This window comes from Populus euphratica, unplaced genomic scaffold, assembly GCF_000495115.2.
Source record: "Populus euphratica unplaced genomic scaffold, PopEup_1.0 scaffold3.1, whole genome shotgun sequence".
Taxonomy (NCBI): domain Eukaryota; kingdom Viridiplantae; phylum Streptophyta; class Magnoliopsida; order Malpighiales; family Salicaceae; genus Populus; species Populus euphratica.
In genome coordinates this window covers 3,649,996-3,669,598 of record NW_011499847.1, presented here as the reverse complement: position 1 = coordinate 3,669,598, position 19,603 = coordinate 3,649,996, and the positions used below count along the sequence as shown (strand labels likewise).

Here is a 19,603-nt window from a genome sequence, read left to right as displayed (position 1 = left end):
CAAGGACTCGAACCTGAGACCATAGAGGAAGCAAACCCCTTAGTCCCAAATCTTTACCACTTGACCACTACCTAAATGATTCATCGCCAAATTTACTTGAATATACTGGTGGTTGAATAATGGTGATTGATTGATTGTACTGAGTTGCAGGCAGATTTGTATTTATTAATTTCCTGCTTGAAAGGTGCTTTTAAATATCGATGTAGATGTATCACCTATAGGTCATATGCCCCGTATTTTTGTACCTCCATATCATTTTGTGGGGAGGGAACATCGTCCATGGTAGCTCGGAAGCCTGCATTCTCTGTGAGTTCTATTTCATACAATATCGAAGCTGGCAGGCAGGCTGACTAACAGACCCCTCAAATCAGAATTCCATGATAGAACATAGAGCAAAAGAGACCAGTCTAGGGCATTCAGAAATTTTGGCAGCATTGTACTACAAGTCAAGTTTCAGCTCACACGGACAATTAGAGAAAGCAAGATGGTCATTTAATGGGGGCACTGCCAGTTGACCTAACCTGAAATTAATGCATTATGTACGAAATATATAGGATATATATACCCATTGATGATCCCTTGGCAAGGAAAATTCAAGAGGGAGACTGTTCTTTCCGGCAGTCAAAGAAAAGGCTCGTCAGGAATGAGTTGTAGAATAACACCTGCTTGCAAGGCCCCGTCTGAAACCCGGCTCCCTCTATGTCAGAGAGAGATACCATAGCAGCCAAAATTATTCGAAATCTACACGAATCCTCCAAGTTCTTTGTTGCATGTGATGTGCACATGATTGGATGCGTATGTTGGTTAAAAGAAAGCAAGAGAAAGATACACTGCACAACTTGACTCGTGATTCCTGAAAAATGCATAATCAAGGATCATGCCAGACCTTTCTCTCTCTCTCTCTTCATCTGGGCCATTGACTAAAAAGAGGTCAGCCCATGTGCCCCTTGATAATAAATCAAGCCATTGGCATGCGAATTGTCAATGGAAAACAACGAGCTTGAACGTGGAAAATATTTTAACACCCAAAACCAGTCGGATCCTGCCGCAGAAAGTTAACCCTTGTTCGCGGCAAGAGGTTTTGATGCAACAAACCCATTCACCCAATCAAGACCAGTAATAGTTAGACCTGAAAACAGACGAGGGACACGGAGACGTTTTCTGGTGTTAAAGGAATGAAAGGAGTACTAAACCTAACTTTTATGGAATCAGATATTACAACCTTCTCAAGGATTCTGAGAATAATGCAGGAAATTAAATAATGTCAAAAGTTCTAATATCCACGCCTGCTTGAAGACTGGAGAACATGCAGAACTTACAGGATGCTGGGAAATGGAAACAACAATATGTCATGTACTGTTGATCAGCCATTTGTTGTCTAATAAAATCATATAAAAAACCTACAGAAGTGATAAATATAACGAAATCCCCCAACTTTCCCCTGCCGATATGGAACTCAGACATCCAACAGCCCAGGGCAGGTTTATAGATTATATGGGTTTCAGATTAGTCTTTGATTTTGTCAACCCAACTCCAGGGAACCAGCTGATATGGTCCACAAGTAATTATGTGAACTTTATAGATATTATACAGACCTAAAGGATAGAAAAATAGCATTGAGCAATGATGGCACCCAGTGAAGTTGTTTATTCCACCCAGTGAAGATTTGAAATCGCATCATGCAAGGGGATTAGAAGCGAGCTCCCCATTCTGTTCCGACGTCAAGTAAGAGTTTTGACGACTGCAGCATCTGATCTCACAGATCTAAAGCTGAATGAACTAGATAGATCCACTATTAAATGCAACATTCAAGGGACCTAAGCTTTTTTTAACCCACATCATCTCTTTCTCGGATCATGCCTTTCGCTTAAGAATATCTCTGTCATCACATCATGACCTGTCTCTCTTAATTCAACCTAGAAATGAAGTCACTTGATACAAAGAAAAGGTTATTTATCAAAGAAAGCCCAGAGCTGAATTTTCTATATCAAACTGAACAGATAATACGATATCAGTTGTCGTCAAGGTAAATAAAATTGCAATCCAAAAGACAAGTTCAATGCAAGGACAAAAGCGATTCTCATCTAAAACCTGAGTCACTGCATAATATTCAACAAGAGCGAAGTGAAACAGATTCTACTGACATTGCGCTTTTTAGTTCTTCCCTTTCTTATGAAAGAAGAATGTTTCTTTGACTCTTCCAACTCTTGGCTCTATTACCAGAATCATTCTCAACCAAGACTCCACTTGCTTCACTCAGAAAGACGAGGCTTTCCACAAAAGTATCCAAATAAAATGTGTCCGACAAAAATATTCCACAACCCCGATTGTCCTTTGTCCACCTCTCCCCAAAAGTATAACCTCGTCATTTGTCATTTCTCCTAAATGCAATTAATCTTCTTACCCCTTTCAAATGTTCAATATTGAAAAGTTTCGTCCAAGATTCCTAAGCACTGTGCTCTTTCTTCACCCACACTGAACAATGCTCTTCCCTTGACCAGGTCCTGGAAGGTACTAAAGAAAGCATGCTATTAAACATCTCAACAATCTAGAATTGCCATATCCCCGAACACTTCATTCCTCAGAGTAAATGGTATAAATTACATGGGATGCAGCATCCCTCTTCAATGGATCATGTGCAAGCCAATGGCAAGCGCCATTTACAAAAGCAGACCTCGACAGCTACCAAATAAAGCACCTCAGATCATTAAAAACCATTCTACAAGACCTCGACCGCCATTTTCTAATCTTTCAAAGAGACTAAATATCATGTATAATAAATTTAGATGTCCAAAATCTTGAGCATCGTCAATAGTCATTACAACCTATACTTTTAAACGAATAAAAAAGTTTTTCAGCATAGTAATCAGGAAAACCCCCATCTGGGTATAGAAGGTAAAACTCTTTCTGTTCTTTTGAGAAATATTTCACCGGAAGGAGGTCGTTTTTTCTTGTGGCGGTTTTGTTAAGATGGCGGGTGATGAAAGTAGGAAAGGAAATTCAAGAGCACCGTGTTTTTGAAACGCACCTGGATCTCAGTAGGGATTTCACTGGTAATCTTGAAATAATAATTTATATCGACGGTTCTTGTGGGTATTTTCTGAACTTTTTTCTCCTACTTATTTCTACCAAGTTTACACTGTTGAAGAACCAAAACCGTTTCTCTCTGTTCTCTCCGAAACCCCACACCTTTCGTTTAAATTTTAAATGGGCCGAAGCCTTCTATCTGTATAGGCTGGGTCTTTCTTTCGTTTTCTTTCTTTTTCTATTTTTTTATAATGTGTTTTGTTTTTTTTGTTTTTTTGTTTTTTTATATTGTTTAAACATGTGTTTACCACTTAGTTTCAAAAGCATTTAAAAAAAATTATTTTTTTTAAATTAATTTATTTTTAATATTTTTAAATCATTTTAATATGCTGATTTTAAAAATAATTTTTAAAAAATAAAAAAAATATTATTAAAATACTTTTTTAAATAAAAAATACTTTGAAAAATTACTACAATTATATTTTTAAACTAGCTACGGTTTACATAAAGGTCAAAAGTTGAAAATCTAAAAGGATTTTTGAACAAATATATAAAAATTAGTTTTTAGAGGATATTGGTTGTGTTAATAAATTAAATGATACTTGCTTTAAATAAATATAAATTTAATTTTTCCAGGATCAAAGGAGTGGAAGTATTTCAATGGAAGAAAAATGTTTTCATTTGGCCACAAAATAAAATATCCCAAAATACAAGGAAATGATTGGTAGAATTAAATTTAGCATTAATATTTTGTAATTATTAATTTGCTTCTACTTTATTTTATGTTAAGTTCAAATATTTTTATTTAATATCATAAAAATTTAATTTAAACAAAAATATAAAGTTAGCTTGTCATTCTCTAAAATCATGGAATGCAAACAACATTAAAGGACTGAGAACATCATCCCCGACCACAAAATTACAAAATACTGCCACCATCTTTCTTTTTTTTTTTTTTATTAACGTGGGTGTCCGGACCAGCTTGTGCGCACCACGACTAATCCCACGGGCCCTGAAGTTAACACGACCATGTAAACCTCCAGTGGCTATCATATGAGCAACCAAGGATTCGAACCTGAGACCACAGAGGGAGCAAACCCCTTGATCCCAAATTCTTATCACTTAGCCACCACCTAGATGGTTTACTGCCACCATCTTTATAATAACTCGTCGAGGTTCTAACGTTTACAAGCGGTAACATACAGTAGTTGTTCTTAGATAAACTTCAATTATTGAAGTGTAACGTAAATATGAAATCTCTTTTTCCTTTAAAGTGTGTTATTCAAGCGCAGGACAAAATTGAATCCATTGTGAGATCAAGTGCAGCAACCCTCTCGAAATGGTTTTTCAATCTGTTAAAATGAGGGAGAAAAGGATGGTAACAGTTCTTGAGTTCATCTTGAAGGAGATAAATGACAACACTGTACAGGTAACCTCTACGGAACCAGTGGTACAGTATTGGGGTTTTAAATAACGAAAAAAACTCCTCTAATTCCCTACTCGTTAAAAAGTTGTCAATCAATGTAAGAAAAAAATGAGATATCAGTTGATCTGATATGCTGTGGTGGGGGTGGGGAAGAGTATCTGTCCTGAAAGATACATAATGTGAGGCATTAAAGGGCTTTCTTCACATCAAAATAGTTGGAACGCTCCATGTTTGCAGCATCAACATCATCTGGAGATGCCACGGCAACTGAAACCCATTTATCTTTAACAGCCTCGATTACCTCCCCAAATTCCTTGAAGTCTTTCAAACTGAGGAAAAAAGGAAAGAGAAGAAAGAAATGTTCAAATCTTGAAAAATGGTCTTGATTTTAACCTGGCATGAAAGACTCGAACAGATTTAATGACACAAATGTTGCTGTGAATCTATATTCAAAATGGCATTCATGATAAATCATTAAAGTCATTCAAATCAATGGATTCGGTATTGTAAATGATATGAGCCTGATCTGTTTTCCCATTAGTTCCTTTTTCCATTTCTTTAAAAGAAACTAGCTCTGTCTACCATTCTGGGTGATAACCAATCAATGTTTTTGTATTTATACATGTGGAGTTTTTGGTCAAGGCAAACAATAAGCAAATAAACATCAATCTTTACCTGGTTGACAATATTTCTTCACGTCTCTTTTGCCTTTCTTCTTCTGTGATTCCCAATAAATACCGCAATAAGCTGAAAAGCAATGTAATACATTTTTTTTAGTGTGCTTGATTATAATATAAAATATAAAAGCCAATTAGAACCGCATATCCCTAAAGTCTTTTTAACTTAACCACCGACTTCCAATTTCGGGCTTGTAGAATTTGATTCCACATAGATGTTGGTTTTTGTATTTTTTGGATACGGGTTTGGTGGGGTGGGGGTAAATAGAAATGAGTTCAATTTTCCTTGTTTCGAGTACACAAGTTGATAAAAAGCTAAAATCATAACAGAAACACCCTAAAAAGGCAGACAGAGAAGCTAGCAGCCAAACCTACTATCACACAAACACCCCCACATACAATAGAAGAAGCTATTGTAGAAGTTCTAAGTGCCTCTGACAGGGCCAATATCGTGGTTGCATCTCTACCTCTCTAAAATATTCCAATCTGTAAAGTATTAACAGTATGTCACACTGATTCAAAATTTCAATGAAATCTTTGATAGATGATAGCTTAAAGTTTTAAGCTTTTTAGTTTTGATAATGTTTGTAGTTACCAGAAGAATCACCGATTTCAAGGGCTAATACCACAAGGGCTAATACTAGTGGTAATAAAACAGTGAATGAAAAGATTGGAGTTTTGGTTGATAAGAACCGGGTAGAACAATGGAAGGTTAATGATGAAACAAAGGTCTTGAGTGTCCAAAAAATTGACCTGTCAAAAAAGGTTATTCTCCACATACCTACTATAACCTTTGGCATCTGGCAGCTGGTATGAATCCACGTCTCCAATAGTCCCAATTATTGCTTTGCAGAGAGTATCGTCATCCATTTCTAATTGACGTAGAAAAGCACCAGTTCCATCATATACATCAAGTGTCTTCAACAAGTTGGGATCACGATAGGATAAGAAGGAGAACACTCCTACAAAAATAACAAAAATCATAAATTGAATTCCGCTGGTTAGATTTATATTATAGCAATTACAACTCCTTTTCTTTTCCAAACAGCGCGTAATCAGAACACCATGCCAAGCACTGTGTCTAATTGTTTTACCTGAGTGAGTATCAAGATCACAAAACCCTCCATATGCCCCACCACTGACACGCACACGATCCCACAACCATGTATTGCTAATGTATTTGGAGATAACATAAGCACTCCCATTAAGCTGATAACCAGTGTCATAGATATTAGCAGCTTTGCCAACATAATTAACCTGTAGAAGGTGAAAGTTCAGAAATTCCCCCCGGCAACCAGAAAAGAAGACGAAACAGCAGACAGGGAAATAATTTTTTCACCTGTGTAGGAATCACAATAGCTTCATTTCCTGGAGAAAGGCGAGCATTCCAGACAGCAGCTTCAACAGAAGACTTGCTAGGAAGCAAATCAAGAAACTTGCTAACATACTTTTCTGAGTTGGTGAGATTTTTCCCATCAGCAGTCATGTTTATCAAGCATCCATTCTTTGAAAATAAGGACATACGAATTTCCTCAAGAGACGATGAAACTCCAGCCCAATCTTGATCAACTCTCTCCTCGAGAGCTTGCAGGAATTCCAAGTAACTATCACCCCAACAATTGAGTTGAGTAAATATCATTTCATTTGCAGTAAGAAAGCTCTCCACAAAACTTGAATCTTTCATAATTTATTTATACATGTGAAACAATTAGCATCATGTCAAAATTGTATATCATTTATTGCACATCTATTAAAATCCTAGAACTGAAACACTTGTATCATATGAGGTTGTTGGATGAAATCAAAGAATTACAGATTAACCAAAAGATGAACATTCCAACCTTACACCACCCATTTGTTCGGAAATCCATCCTGTAACATTTAACTTTGCATCCATTCTTGTAGCTGCAATTCTGTGGCCACTGCCTCTTAAACGGTTCTGAAGATATTTTTCAGAACATTGAGATTATGTTCTAAAAGGTAAAGACCCAATTGCATTTCTGATTCAACAGACAAAAAAATATGAATAAGTACCTCCATTCCTGCTTTGCTTTGGGAAACAAACTGCTTAAAGCGTTGCTGGTCCGTAAATTGGACTTCTTGAAGAACACAATTCACCTACAACAAATAGCATTTCATCAATTCATTGCATCCCAAGGCAACTGATTCTGTAAATGTCGCTATAGACTTTGAAACATAAAGCATCAGCTTGAGTATTAGAAAATAGGTCTCTTGCTATGGTACAGATGTTTGCAGCAAGAGACAAAAGCGGGCTTGAAAAAAATAAAATAAAATAAAACCATATAAACCCTTAGTAAAAAACAATCTTCATGAAAGTAAACTTACAGCTATATAGTGTACATGCTTACGCAATACCAATAATTAAAAAATGTTGTTAGTTTGCCATCTGGGTTTCTTCAGCTGGTTCAAGTATTAAAGGAGAATTTACTAGGACATACAATTAAAAACAAAAAGGAAAAAGGAAAGCATGTCCAGATTCTAGAATGCATCGCCAATCAGTACATTCAAATGCAAGATACCAGTATTTCAACAAACAGGAACAAGCAAGTGAAAAACATCGAAAGGAACTAGAGCAAAACTAATCAAGTTTCTCCCAGTGTGCTGATGCCTTTAGGAAAAACAAGGCAACTGCAATATCTACAATGACAGAAGTGCTTGAAAGCCACTTCAACTGGACATAGTGACAAAACAATTCAGCTGCACTTACCAGGTTGAATAAGTCCTCAACACGACCTGCCATGGCTTTACCCTGAGCAATTATATGACTGCATGGATCCTCCCTGCCTTGAACGGATGATGTGAATGGATAAACTGATATACCTCCAGTTTTTCTTCCAATCAACTGGTTAAGTTGCACAAAGGTCAAATCCTTTGTGCCCATTTCAAGCAATGACTGACTGTGAGAGCATTGAGAAATAGTGAAAATGTGATTATATAGTCTGCAAAGAAATGCACAGGGCGCAGGGTGCAGCCATTGAAATTGATAAAGAATGGCACATGTTAAGTTTTAAGATTTCTGTTCGGTTAGCCTGACCTAAGTGAAATTTGAACATATGTTCATGGTGGAGACAGGAGAAAAAAAAACATGCACAACAAGAAATGACCATGGCAATAATCTTCAAGGCAACATCTCACCAGAAAAGTGGCACTAAAGGAAGAAGTTCTTGCTTCAGTGATCTCATATTAAAGACGATTTCAGCATAAAGGACATCATTTGTGAAGAGGTCATGCTTCAATACTTTCACTCCATTGATATCCCCAGCCTACAGTTAGTATATAAATGCTAAGCACAAGTCCCCAAAATGGTCATATGCAGGAAATTCAAGCACAAAACACTAAAAGCTTAACAATAACCTCAGTGGGAACATGTATGGGTTCTTTGGGAATGTCAAGCAAAGAGAGGCTTGGAACACTTCTTAAAGCTTCAGGTGGGTCAGGAGTTTCCTGCTTTAATCTCAGCTCCTGTGTAGCACGTGCTAGCTCAGCAAGATCTTCTTCAGTCATGCTTGCTTTTACTTTCTCCAAAATTTCTCTTTCAGCAGCTTCATCACGAGAAGCTTTCTCAGGATCAGGCTGAAACAGAAAACACCCAGTGTCACTGATGCAATTACTGTACAATCATATATAGAAAATGAAATTTCAGACTAAAATGATTACCTGCATTTCAATGGTAACACGATGAAGATTGGTCAAGATAAATTTCTCAATTAAAGGAGAAAAAACAGCTTTGGAACCTTCCTCAGCTATTCTTGCTTTTAGGGCCATCAAGGGTTTCTCATACTTTAAAGGCTCAAAGGGATCCATATCATATATCCATTTGCTCTGCAAACCAAAACCACATCAATGGTATCTGAAATAAATAAATGATGACTGGTTTGCAGAAATGAGGGGAAAAACATGCAAAACTTACAATGGATTGAAGCATCAGTGATAAGCCACGAGGAAATGACCCAGTGTTGTTTTCCCTGAGAGAAAACTCGATTGTATTCATGGAAGCCTCCACGGCATCTGTCTCAAATCCTTCCTCTGCTAACTTCTTAAGTGTACTCATGACTAATTCTTCTACCTTTTCAATGTCTTCTTCAGAGACACCCTTCAACCCAATACTAAATTGTGGTTGAAGCAGCTCATCTCCAACTCCACCACCAACAATGGCATCTCCAAGACCACTTTCCAGTAAGATTTTCCTCAAGGGTGAAGCAGGGGTTCCCAACATAAGATGATCCAAAAAGCCAAGAGCAAGCTCAGTTTCCAAGTCTAAGGGCTTATCTGCTAGCAACCAATTAAGGCATACCATATGCTTCTTTTTCAAATCACTGTCATCACCAACCGGATATTTCTCAACAATCCTGACAGGCTCTGAAAAGAATTTCTGTTCCTCAATCCTTGATTCATTTGAAGCTGAACTTGCATCGAACATATCTAGATACTCTGAGAGAGAAAGAGAGAACAATTCAAGTACAATTTTCTCAGAATCCTGAAATTGCTAATTACTGGGCTGGAATATTACAGGTGATAGTATACAAGATGAATGTGGATGGTATAATGGTCTTAAGGTACACAACGAACACTATTCCTTACCTAAATAAACAATTTAAGATTTCAAAAGCAAATTGATCATAGAAATTGAAATGGGACATGAACAATCACTAGGCCAGCCTACAGGCTTTGTAAATACACACACACCTAACACATTCTATTTAAACCGTATGATAGCATGATGAAGCATGATGATATGAATATTTAGACAAATTAAAATTGAAGAAACAGTTGCCAAATTCCATTGGGCAAAACCCACTAAATGAATATAAAGTTTGGTTTCAATCTAGTTTTCTGAGAATAAAGTTTGACAATTAAGGTCCGCATCGTTTCACCTTCACACCTCTAGCTCTGCAAATGCTTCCCTTTAGGAAAAAATCACCTGAGCATTTTCTAAGACGTTCAGCATGCCTTGCATTTAAGTGAACAAGAAGCGTTTGCATGCAATGCTTTCATAACTTATCAACAGATATGGAACTTGGATGCAGTACCACTCAGGATGCATAAGCGCTCAGTTGGATCGTCATCTCCATAAAACCATATCCTGGCATTGCTGGGGTGGTAATATTTACCGTGAAACTCCTGTATTATTTTAATCAGTAAAGAAGAGAGTCCTGTATGTACCTATTCATAATCAAGAATACACTGATCCTACATGAAACCGTGCATATGCACATGTACAAGAGAAGGAAATAACATACATACTACAGTAACAGAGATCACACACATGCAAAAAATAAATTAATAAATTCACGCATAAATATTTGCACATTATTGAAAATATTTGACAGCAGATGTACTTTACGGGAAAATGACACCAGGAAGTCAAAGTTCTTGTGCCTGGTAATACATACCAGTGAATGGAAAATGAAGTATTCACTGTCCTAATTTATTTTGGAAAAAAAAACATATGTATTGGTTTATAAGCTTCTAAAAGCTAAAATCCATTATGGAAACACTCATGTTTTCTAAAACAGACAGATGGATGAGTACCATCAAAGATCCAGATGTTTATGAATCACATAGTAGAACACTTTTACACTAACAAACTAGAACAAGGATGTTGAGACTGACCTTAAATTGCTCAAACGTCAATTTGGGAATAACTTTTGGATCCCCTCCACTATCAACACCATAGGTATTGTCTGGGAAAAGAGCCTGCACAGAAGTTACGAGTGACAGTTACTACAGAGAACATAATTTGTAGTGGAGGCATGTCCATAAAACAAATAATCTATAATGAGCTAATTATCAAACTAATAGCATTCAAATAATGGCTTTCTCAAAATTGCACTCTTGAATGATTGCATGCAGGCATGACTGAACATCTAAGCAGTCAATGTGTTTCATACTGAAATAAGTAAGATCAAACAATTAGAGAAAAGGGAACTTGCCAGCTGAGCAGTCCGTCCTAGAATATTATCAGGTTGGGAATAGACACCCTTCATTTCATTAAAAACAACTCCTGGGATTAAGGAGAAATAAACTCATTAAACGTGAAGATACTACATGCAAAACGAGGAATAATACTGCCAAACAAGTAGCTGGGTATATTTCTTAAAATATGCAACCTTTATAAGATATTTCTTCTGAAGGGTTGTTGAGCTCAAGATGCCAACCCTCCTGTTGAAAAGTATGGTGATCCTCCACACATTTAGGAAAGAATACAGCATCCAGATATACATCAACCAAGTTATAGAAATCCTGTTTTGAAAAACAAGATCCAAGTATTAACATCTAAAAAAAATCCAAATGAAATAAAAAAACACTATTGCCCAAAGCTGCAATATCATACATTACTAATTCACTGTTACCTTTGTGTTCGTGGAAGCAACTGGGTAGCAGGTCCTATCAGGATAAGTGAATGCATTCAGAAAAGTATGCAGACTTCCTTTCAATAACTCAACAAATGGTTCTTTCAATGGGTACTTCCTTGACCCACATAACACGCTGTGTTCCAGTATGTGTGGTATCCCAGTTGAATCCTTCCTGCATTACACCATTAATCATGATCAGTAGCTTGCACGTCAACTAATTTTGCTACAAAATTTGGCTAGCGTAAAATTCTATCAGGTCCTCTCTCAAGAATCTATAGAAATAAAAAAACTTGGCCAAACTTTTCGCTAATAACCAAACTGCGAAGAGCATAAAACACAATCATTTTAATTTTCAAATACAAAACGCTCCATAGCCAATTCCTTTCACAAATTCAACACCTCTACAATCATAATAAATTCAAACTTTTCAATGATATCCACGCTCTTCTACTAAAGTACAAATAAACCTCACCATTTAAACACTAAATTAATCTTAAAGCAACAAAAAAAGGAAAGTCAAATACTATAAAGATAACAATCATAAAAAATAAAGATTTGAATAATATCCATTTTCTTAATCAAAACCACTAGAATTGCATCCAGTTAAAATCAAATTAAGCTTAAAACACGGTGATAATACTAATAATAATGCTAAGAACTTACGGCGGAGTGCGAAAAACAATGCCGAAAACTTTATTCTCATCATCATTGGAAACAGACATGACTTCAGCTCCAGTTTTTTTATGCTTGAATAACACAGCTCTTGATTTACACTCTCTGATAAACTCCTCTGATACTTTCTCAAATCCATATTTCGCCGCAACCTCGTCAGTCAAGGTACTAACATCTGCAACCACAGACACAGTCAAAACTCGAATTTTCATTTTTCTGATTGAATTATTTAAAAAAAAAATGAAGAACACGTGACCTGGAGAGCATTGGGTGGCGATGGTTTGAGGAGAGGAAGAAGAGAAGTGGTGTTTGATGAAGTGGAAAGAGGATGAGTATGGCGTGGCAGAGAGAGGGAGTAATCTACAGCGGCGGCAGAGGAGGAGGGAGCGAGAGGCGAGGGGGTTAATCGGACGGTGGAGATTGCGAGGGTTGAAGGGCGAGGAGCGTGGCGATTTAGAAGAGGAAGAGAAAAGGCGAAAGAAGTTGCGGGGAGTGTAGTAGCGAGGGAAAAGCATTAATTTGTTGGAAGAGCGAAGGAGAATTGCTGTCTCCATTTTCGTGGATAGAGAGGGGGGGGAGGAGGGGTTAAGGTTTTTGGTTTTGTTTGGGGTTTAACAACGTGGAGAAGAGGGAGAACATCAAAGGGGAAAGAACGGGATGGACGCTACTTATAGTGTCGTTTTGGGGTTTGTTTTTTTTCTTGATCAGAAGAGCATTGGAATGGCAGTAAAGTGCATAGCTTGCTTGGAGAGGCGGAAATGAAGAGGGCCGGGTTACAGTATAATCTTTTCTTCGCCATTTATATTTTTCATGAAAAATAAATAAATCCAATGCATCTATATTGGAGCTATAGAAGTTAATTATTTTTTAGAGTTTGGGTGTACTTGTTTGAGCGGTTATGTTATTTTTTTATTAAAAAATAATTTTATTTTAATTAGTTTTTATTTTGTATATTAAATTTCTTTTAATATATCAATATTAAAAATAAATCTTAAAAAATTCACTACATATGCTTCCTTTTGATTTCAAACCCAAAATAACATAGGCAAATCAACATACAACACAAGATGAAAATGAAAACGTTTGATAAAGTTGTCGTTTCATGTATTCTTACACGCTTTGGAAACATATCCTTACCGTATAACATTATTTTTAACTTAATCTAAAGCACGGATCTTGGTTTAAATCATTTATCTCCATTAATATAAAGTCAACTACACCTAATAACTCTACTTTGAATTTTTAAAGCTACAGTGTATGTTCAAAACTTGAATCATTTAGGGCTGAAGGTTTGATTCATTAACCTCACTTCCTTCTTGTTTTAAAATCGGTGAGATTATAAATCAAGCGCAAGTTTCCCGCTGGAGCTCGTGGATATTTGATAATGTTGCTGCGTGTAAAGTGAAAAGTGAAGATAAGTCATAAAAATATATTTGATTAAGTTAAAAATTGATTTTGTTTTGGTGAGACTATCATATTACACCTGCGGTTTAATACAGAAAAATTAAGCTTTGCAAACATCAGTTCACTTCAGTATTTTAATCATCCACTGGCAAATCAGTTTGACAACAAAACACATATTTTTAAAAAGAAAAAAAACTCGTTTGAGAAATATCAAATTTCTGAAAGCCTCAACAATTCTCCGAGAAAGTAGAAGGAAAAAAAAAAGTAAATATAAAGAAAACATAAAAGGGTTGTTGTCCATCAACCAAGTCGCTTTCTCAATTCACCACCAACCCCTGTTATTTCAACCGTCAGCTAGATATCGTTACCACACAGAATAGCAATGCTCTTTCCCTTCTCTTTCCTTTTTTTTTTTTTTTTGGTAAAGTGAACAAGGGAAAGGATGTCCACTATTCACGTGTTAAATCAAATTTAATCTTGACCTAGTAAAATAAAAAAAATTATAAATATTATATAGTCTAAACCTAAATACTATCGGGTGTGACCTAATAAAATAAAAAAAATTATAAATATTATATTTTATTTAAAAAATTAGTGTTTTATATTATTCAATAATATTATATAATTATATTAGAAATAAATCATATGACGATGTAGTATTTATAGAATTTGATTGTAATTTCAATTTCAGTGTTTTATATTATTTAGTAACATTATATAATTATATTAGAAATAGATCATATGACGATCTAGTATTTATAGAATTTGATTATAATTTCAATTTTGTTTTTAGTGTTATTACATATTCAAAAAACAATAAAAATTAAAGTCATTATGAATTTTATACGTAATGAAAATAAAATATTATTTATTTTATAATATAATAACAATAATTAAATTTAAAATAATTTCATCCTTATTCCATTTATGGCTGTTTTTTTACTACATAGACAAAAAAAAACCATCACTTGGCTAGTGAGCCGAGCTTAATTGAAAGAGCAGAGGCCTGCGAGAAGAACAGAGGTTTTAGAAAAGAGGTTGCACTAAGAATGGGCTTTCTCCATCCTTACACAACTAAGTTATGGGTTTTCTCACCATACTTCTTTGTCGTGGATCTGAGTTGTTTAGACCATAAAATCAACGTTTATATAGTGATGTCAAAAATCAACAAAGCTGTACACGGCTCCGAGTAAAGCTCCATGCACAGTGACAATGAAAAGTTCTTTTCCTAGCAGCGGAGAGAGAAATAATTAGATTGAGAGGAGCAATGCAATAATGCTAATTTTAACCCAAAAAAATATATATATTTATTAGAAAAAATCCAGATCAATCCTAACATAAAGCTCCCTCTTTCACTTATAATTAGAGATACAAATCTTCTGAGCCTTCAAAATATATTACTCAATAAACACACACGCACTTTGTAAAGTATAAAATTTAAAATCATAGAGAATTAAATAACATGTTTAACAGTCATTTTAGTAATTACAAGATTATTTTTTAAACTTGATCCGGTAATTTAATCTTGTGAATTGATTTTTTTATATTTTTTTAAGATGATATTGGTAATGAGATAATCCTTATTTTTATTGTTTTTTTATAATTATGAGTCTTCGGACTATTTTATATATATCTCAACATGTATTTTAAAATTTTGAAATTAATAATTATATAATTTTTTAGTGATTTTAAAATTTATAGTATTTAAATTAATAATTTTTAAAAAATAAATTTAAAATTTGATTAATTAAAATAGAAGACTCTATAAGATAATCGAGCAGTGAATAGGAAGCAAGGAAAAAGGGTACTCCTATGGCTCTTTGTATGCCCTGGCAATTAGGTGTAATGACTCTTTAAATAATTGAATTACAGGCCCCGAAATAGCTAATCCGGGGTGCACGAGCGATCTTGTTAGTATTGAGGGGAAAGATTTATTGAAGTACAGGGGCCGGTCACATAATGAGATTTTGATGACGAGCGGGTGAAGATGGACTGATAGAAACTATGAAGTTAAATCTCAATCCAGGTGTGTTCCATCTGCAATTAAAAGTGTTTGGGATTATAGTGTAATTATTTTTTCATTTTATAAATTTTATTTAAGGGGTATGATGGTCTTTGCACACAGCTAATTAGACATTCTTAGTTTATTTGGGCAGCACCATCTTTTTATTTTTTTTAATAATAGAGTAATAAAAAGTACACAATCAAAACAGTATGATAATTAATTTTTTCATAAATAATTAAATTATATAAATATTTAGAGTTGTTTGAAAGTATAATTATAGTTGTTTTTTTTTTAAATACAGTGATAAAGTATTATCTACTCTTCACTTTACATGAAACACGAGCTAGACGCAAGTGTAGGTTATTGCATTATTTTTTTGACTCTACTGAACTGCACTGTTGCTTAATTAGCCGTTGCAAATTAGAGTTCAAAATCGAGGTAAAAGATCTTGAACCCTAAAAATCCAAAATTTAAGATATTTTACACTTGAAAAAAAAAAACTTTTTATGGACCTCTAAACCTCAAATCTGACAACCCAAAAGTTTTTTCGACTTTTATGATGACTTTATCTATGCTTTTCAGTTTCTAAAAACTAGAATGTGTAAAAATAAAAATTAAAGATCAAAATATATTAACTTAAAAGATCATGGATGAAAGATGAGAAGATTTAATTTTAAGGGATTTAGTGAAACTTTTGAGTCCCTTTTATATTTTTTATATTAATTTTGATTATTAATCTCTCAATTTATTTTAAAAAATAAGTTGAAACTCTGTTTTAGTAAATTAATTGTTAATTTACTAAAGGTAAGAGAGATGAAACGCATCAAAACATATTCAGCGCATTAAAACTTGAAAATATAATTTTAAATGATAAAATTAAAAAAAAGTTGTAGTAAAATTCTAGATGCTACAAAATACAAGGACCAAAATAATAAAAATAAATTACAATGAACAATATCTTGTGTGTGTGAATGTGAATGCTGGTCTATGAACCGCGAAGAGGATGTTCTTTTATTGTTTTGAAAAATAACTAGCTGCCCCGAAAATAATAATAATAATAATAATGTAGCCTGGAAAACAAAATTGAGGATAGTGGATATCTGTTAAGAACACATGAAGCCAAAATGGTGGTAAGTACCCAAAAGTTTTTTCGACTTTTATGATGACTTTTTCTATCCTTTTCAGCTTCTAAAAACTAGAATGTGTCAAAGTAAAAGTTAAAAATCAAAATATATTAACTTAAAAAATCATGAATCAAAGATGAGGAGATTGAATTTTAAGGGATCTAGTGAAACTTTTGGGTCCATTTAGTGGAAAAGGCTTATGTTTTTTTTTAATATTAATTTCGATCATCAATCTCTCAATTTATTTTAAAAAACAAGTTGAAACTCTGTTTTATAAAATTAATTGTTAATTTAATATGGGAACATTTAATGACACACAAGGTAAGGGAGATGAAACGCATCAAAACATATTCAGCGCATTAAAACTTGGAAATACAAGTTCAAACGATAATTATTTTACAAAAAAACATTAGCGGTAAAAGTCTAGATGCTACAAAATACAAGGACCAGAATAATAAAAATAAAATACAATGAATAATAGTTGTTGTGTGTGAATGTGAATACCGGTTTGTAAACCATGAAGAGGATGTTCTTTTAGTTTTTTGATTTTGTAAAATAACTAGCTGTCTCCACACAAAAAATTTAATGTAGCGTGGGAAACAAAATTGAGGATAGTGGATATCTGTGAAGAACACGTGAAGCCAAGATGGTGGTAGGTAGTCATGATTGTTTATAAAGATTCCTGGCTTTGGTCAGTTTTTTAATTTTAATTTCATTGCTCCATTGTCCTGAGTTCGTCAATCTCTTTGTAGTTATATAGATCAACAACGTTTATTGATCATCCACCACTTCTTCCTCCATATATTCCACACACTCCCTCGATCATGGATTCAAGTTCAAATGAAATAATTCACCAGTGGGGCTCATATATTCGTGTATACAAAGGAGGACGTGTAGAAAGGTTCTTCGGCACCGATAAAGTTCCGTCATCGATCAATTCTACAGATGGGGTATCAACCAAAGACGTGCTAATCGCTCCCGATATCGACGTATCAGCACGTATTTTTATCCCTACGAGCACCATAAATTCAGGCCACAAACTCCCTCTCCTAATCTATTTTCATGGTGGAGGATTCAGGGTTGGATCACCATTCTGTGCAACATATCATAATTATGTGACATCTCTTGTCACTGCAGCTAGGGTTGTTGCTGTTTCTGTTGATTACCGATTGGCCCCTGAGTATCCAGTCCCAACATGTCACGAGGACTCATGGGTTGCCCTAAAATGGGTGGCATCACATTCTAATGGTGAAGGTCCTGAAGAATGGATAACGGACTATGCTAATTTTGGCCAAGTTTTTCTCGCTGGCGATAGTGGAGGTGCCAATATTGCAAATGACTTGGCTGCTCAAGCTGGGATAGAAAATCTAAATGGAGTGAAGTTAACGGGACTTTGTTTAGTCCATCCATATTTTGGGAGTAAAGATAGCGTGGATGAGTCGTGGATTTTTGTGAGCCCAACTACAAGTGGGTTAGATGATTTTAGATATAATCCAGCTGCTGACTCGAGGATGGCTAGCCTGGGGTGCACCAGGGTGCTAATTTGTCTGGCTGAGAAGGATGTGCTGAGACAGAGAGGGTTGTTTTATTATGAGACATTGAGGAAGAGCGGGTGGGGTGGAGAGGTGGAGATTGTGGAGACAGAAGGAGAGGGCCATGTGTTTCATTTGTTTAACCCAAATTGTGACACCGCTGAAGCCTTATTAAAGAAGTTGGCCTCGTTTATTAACCATGGCTAGGCTTCCTTTCACTCCATTGACCGTGGTTGCAGTGGTGATGCAAATGGGGAGGAGTTTGGAGTTTCTGTTGAAAAACAGCATGATCAATCCAAGAATAATGGTGACACTGCAATTGAATTAGATGAAGGTCGTAGCATGTCCGGGAAGGATAATCCCAGCAATCAAACTACTGTGAAAGTCTATCAGAGAAGGAAGCCTTAGTTAACGGTGGAATTATCAGATTATATTAATTATTAGTTATAGAATTCCATATCAGCAATTATTATTCATGTTTATCTTAAAATAATAGTTAACAATAGTTAATGTGAAGTGATGAACTGTTGTTATTGGTAGAGAGATTTTTTCGAAGATTATTATTGGAGAGATTCCAATTTATGGGAGAGACTCCCATATTTTGGCAGTGAGATTCTGCCTGTTCTGATTTAATTCTACTTTCTTGAAAGTAATCAGTACAGCAGTTCTCTATTTACAGATTTTATTATTCGTTGTTATCAATTACACTTCAAAGGTTGTTGTCTTTAAATCAAATTCTTATTCCCTGCCGCAACAGGGGATTGTCTGCTCATTACGGCGAACGTTGTATGATAAAAAGAGAAGAAAGAATTATTCTTAAATTTGATTAATAGATTTGATGCGGGTGGTTTAAGATCTTTTTTAACTTTGAGGATGGATTTCCTTTTGATTTAAGTTGAGTGAGTTGACTCAGTGAGTTTCGCGTGGTAGCAGGTGAGAGGGGAATGGTGGCTGTGATGGTTGGCCAGCTGGGGGCGACAGTGGTTTGAATTTTTGAGGTTGGGGACATTGACAAAGGGGTAGGGTTTCCAATGGTGGGTCTGATTGTTCCTGGCGGTGTTTGGTCTGGATTTTGTCCTTGAGAATGAGAGGGGAAAGCCTGTGGAGGGTTTTTGGATTTGTTGTGGTCGTGAGTTTTTAATTGACTAGGCCTAGGTGAATGGGTTTTTGGTTAACTGTGATTATAACAAAATTACTGTATAGCAAAAAAGGGAGTTTTACCTATTTAAAAATTAAAAAAGAAGAAGTCAATAAAGCTGGCTGCGCCGATAGCTATTCTCTTTTGTAGCCCTTTGAGCCACCCATTTTATCAGGTTTCCCTGTCGGCATAAACAAAGAGTTTTCATTGTCCACGCGCCT

General features: G+C 35.2%; 1 protein-coding gene across 4 annotated transcripts; it reads right to left on the bottom strand.

The window, feature by feature from the left end:
• Positions 1–4,338: 4,338 nt before the first annotated feature.
• On the bottom strand, positions 4,339–12,912 carry LOC105107822 (presequence protease 1, chloroplastic/mitochondrial). Of its 4 annotated transcripts, none has more exons than XM_011001889.1 (20): positions 12,436–12,912; positions 12,171–12,354; positions 11,505–11,679; positions 11,262–11,394; positions 11,085–11,155; positions 10,765–10,848; positions 10,182–10,272; positions 9,062–9,582; positions 8,809–8,973; positions 8,506–8,724; positions 8,287–8,414; positions 7,859–8,048; positions 7,165–7,248; positions 6,972–7,069; positions 6,470–6,734; positions 6,225–6,387; positions 5,912–6,092; positions 5,129–5,200; positions 4,631–4,782; positions 4,339–4,583 (listed from the first exon to the last, which is right to left on the bottom strand). In XM_011001889.1, exons 1-19 carry the CDS (start codon positions 12,731–12,733, stop codon positions 4,641–4,643), a joined length of 3,264 nt encoding a protein of 1,087 aa, XP_011000191.1. In that variant the 5' UTR covers positions 12,734–12,912; the 3' UTR covers positions 4,339–4,583; positions 4,631–4,640. The 4 variants fall into 4 exon arrangements, with proteins under 4 accessions (XP_011000191.1, XP_011000200.1, XP_011000205.1 ...); XM_011001898.1 differs by having other exon boundaries at positions 4,339–4,586; positions 4,634–4,782; XM_011001903.1 differs by having other exon boundaries at positions 4,339–4,782; positions 12,436–12,581; positions 12,633–12,912.
• Positions 12,913–19,603: the final 6,691 nt, after the last annotated feature.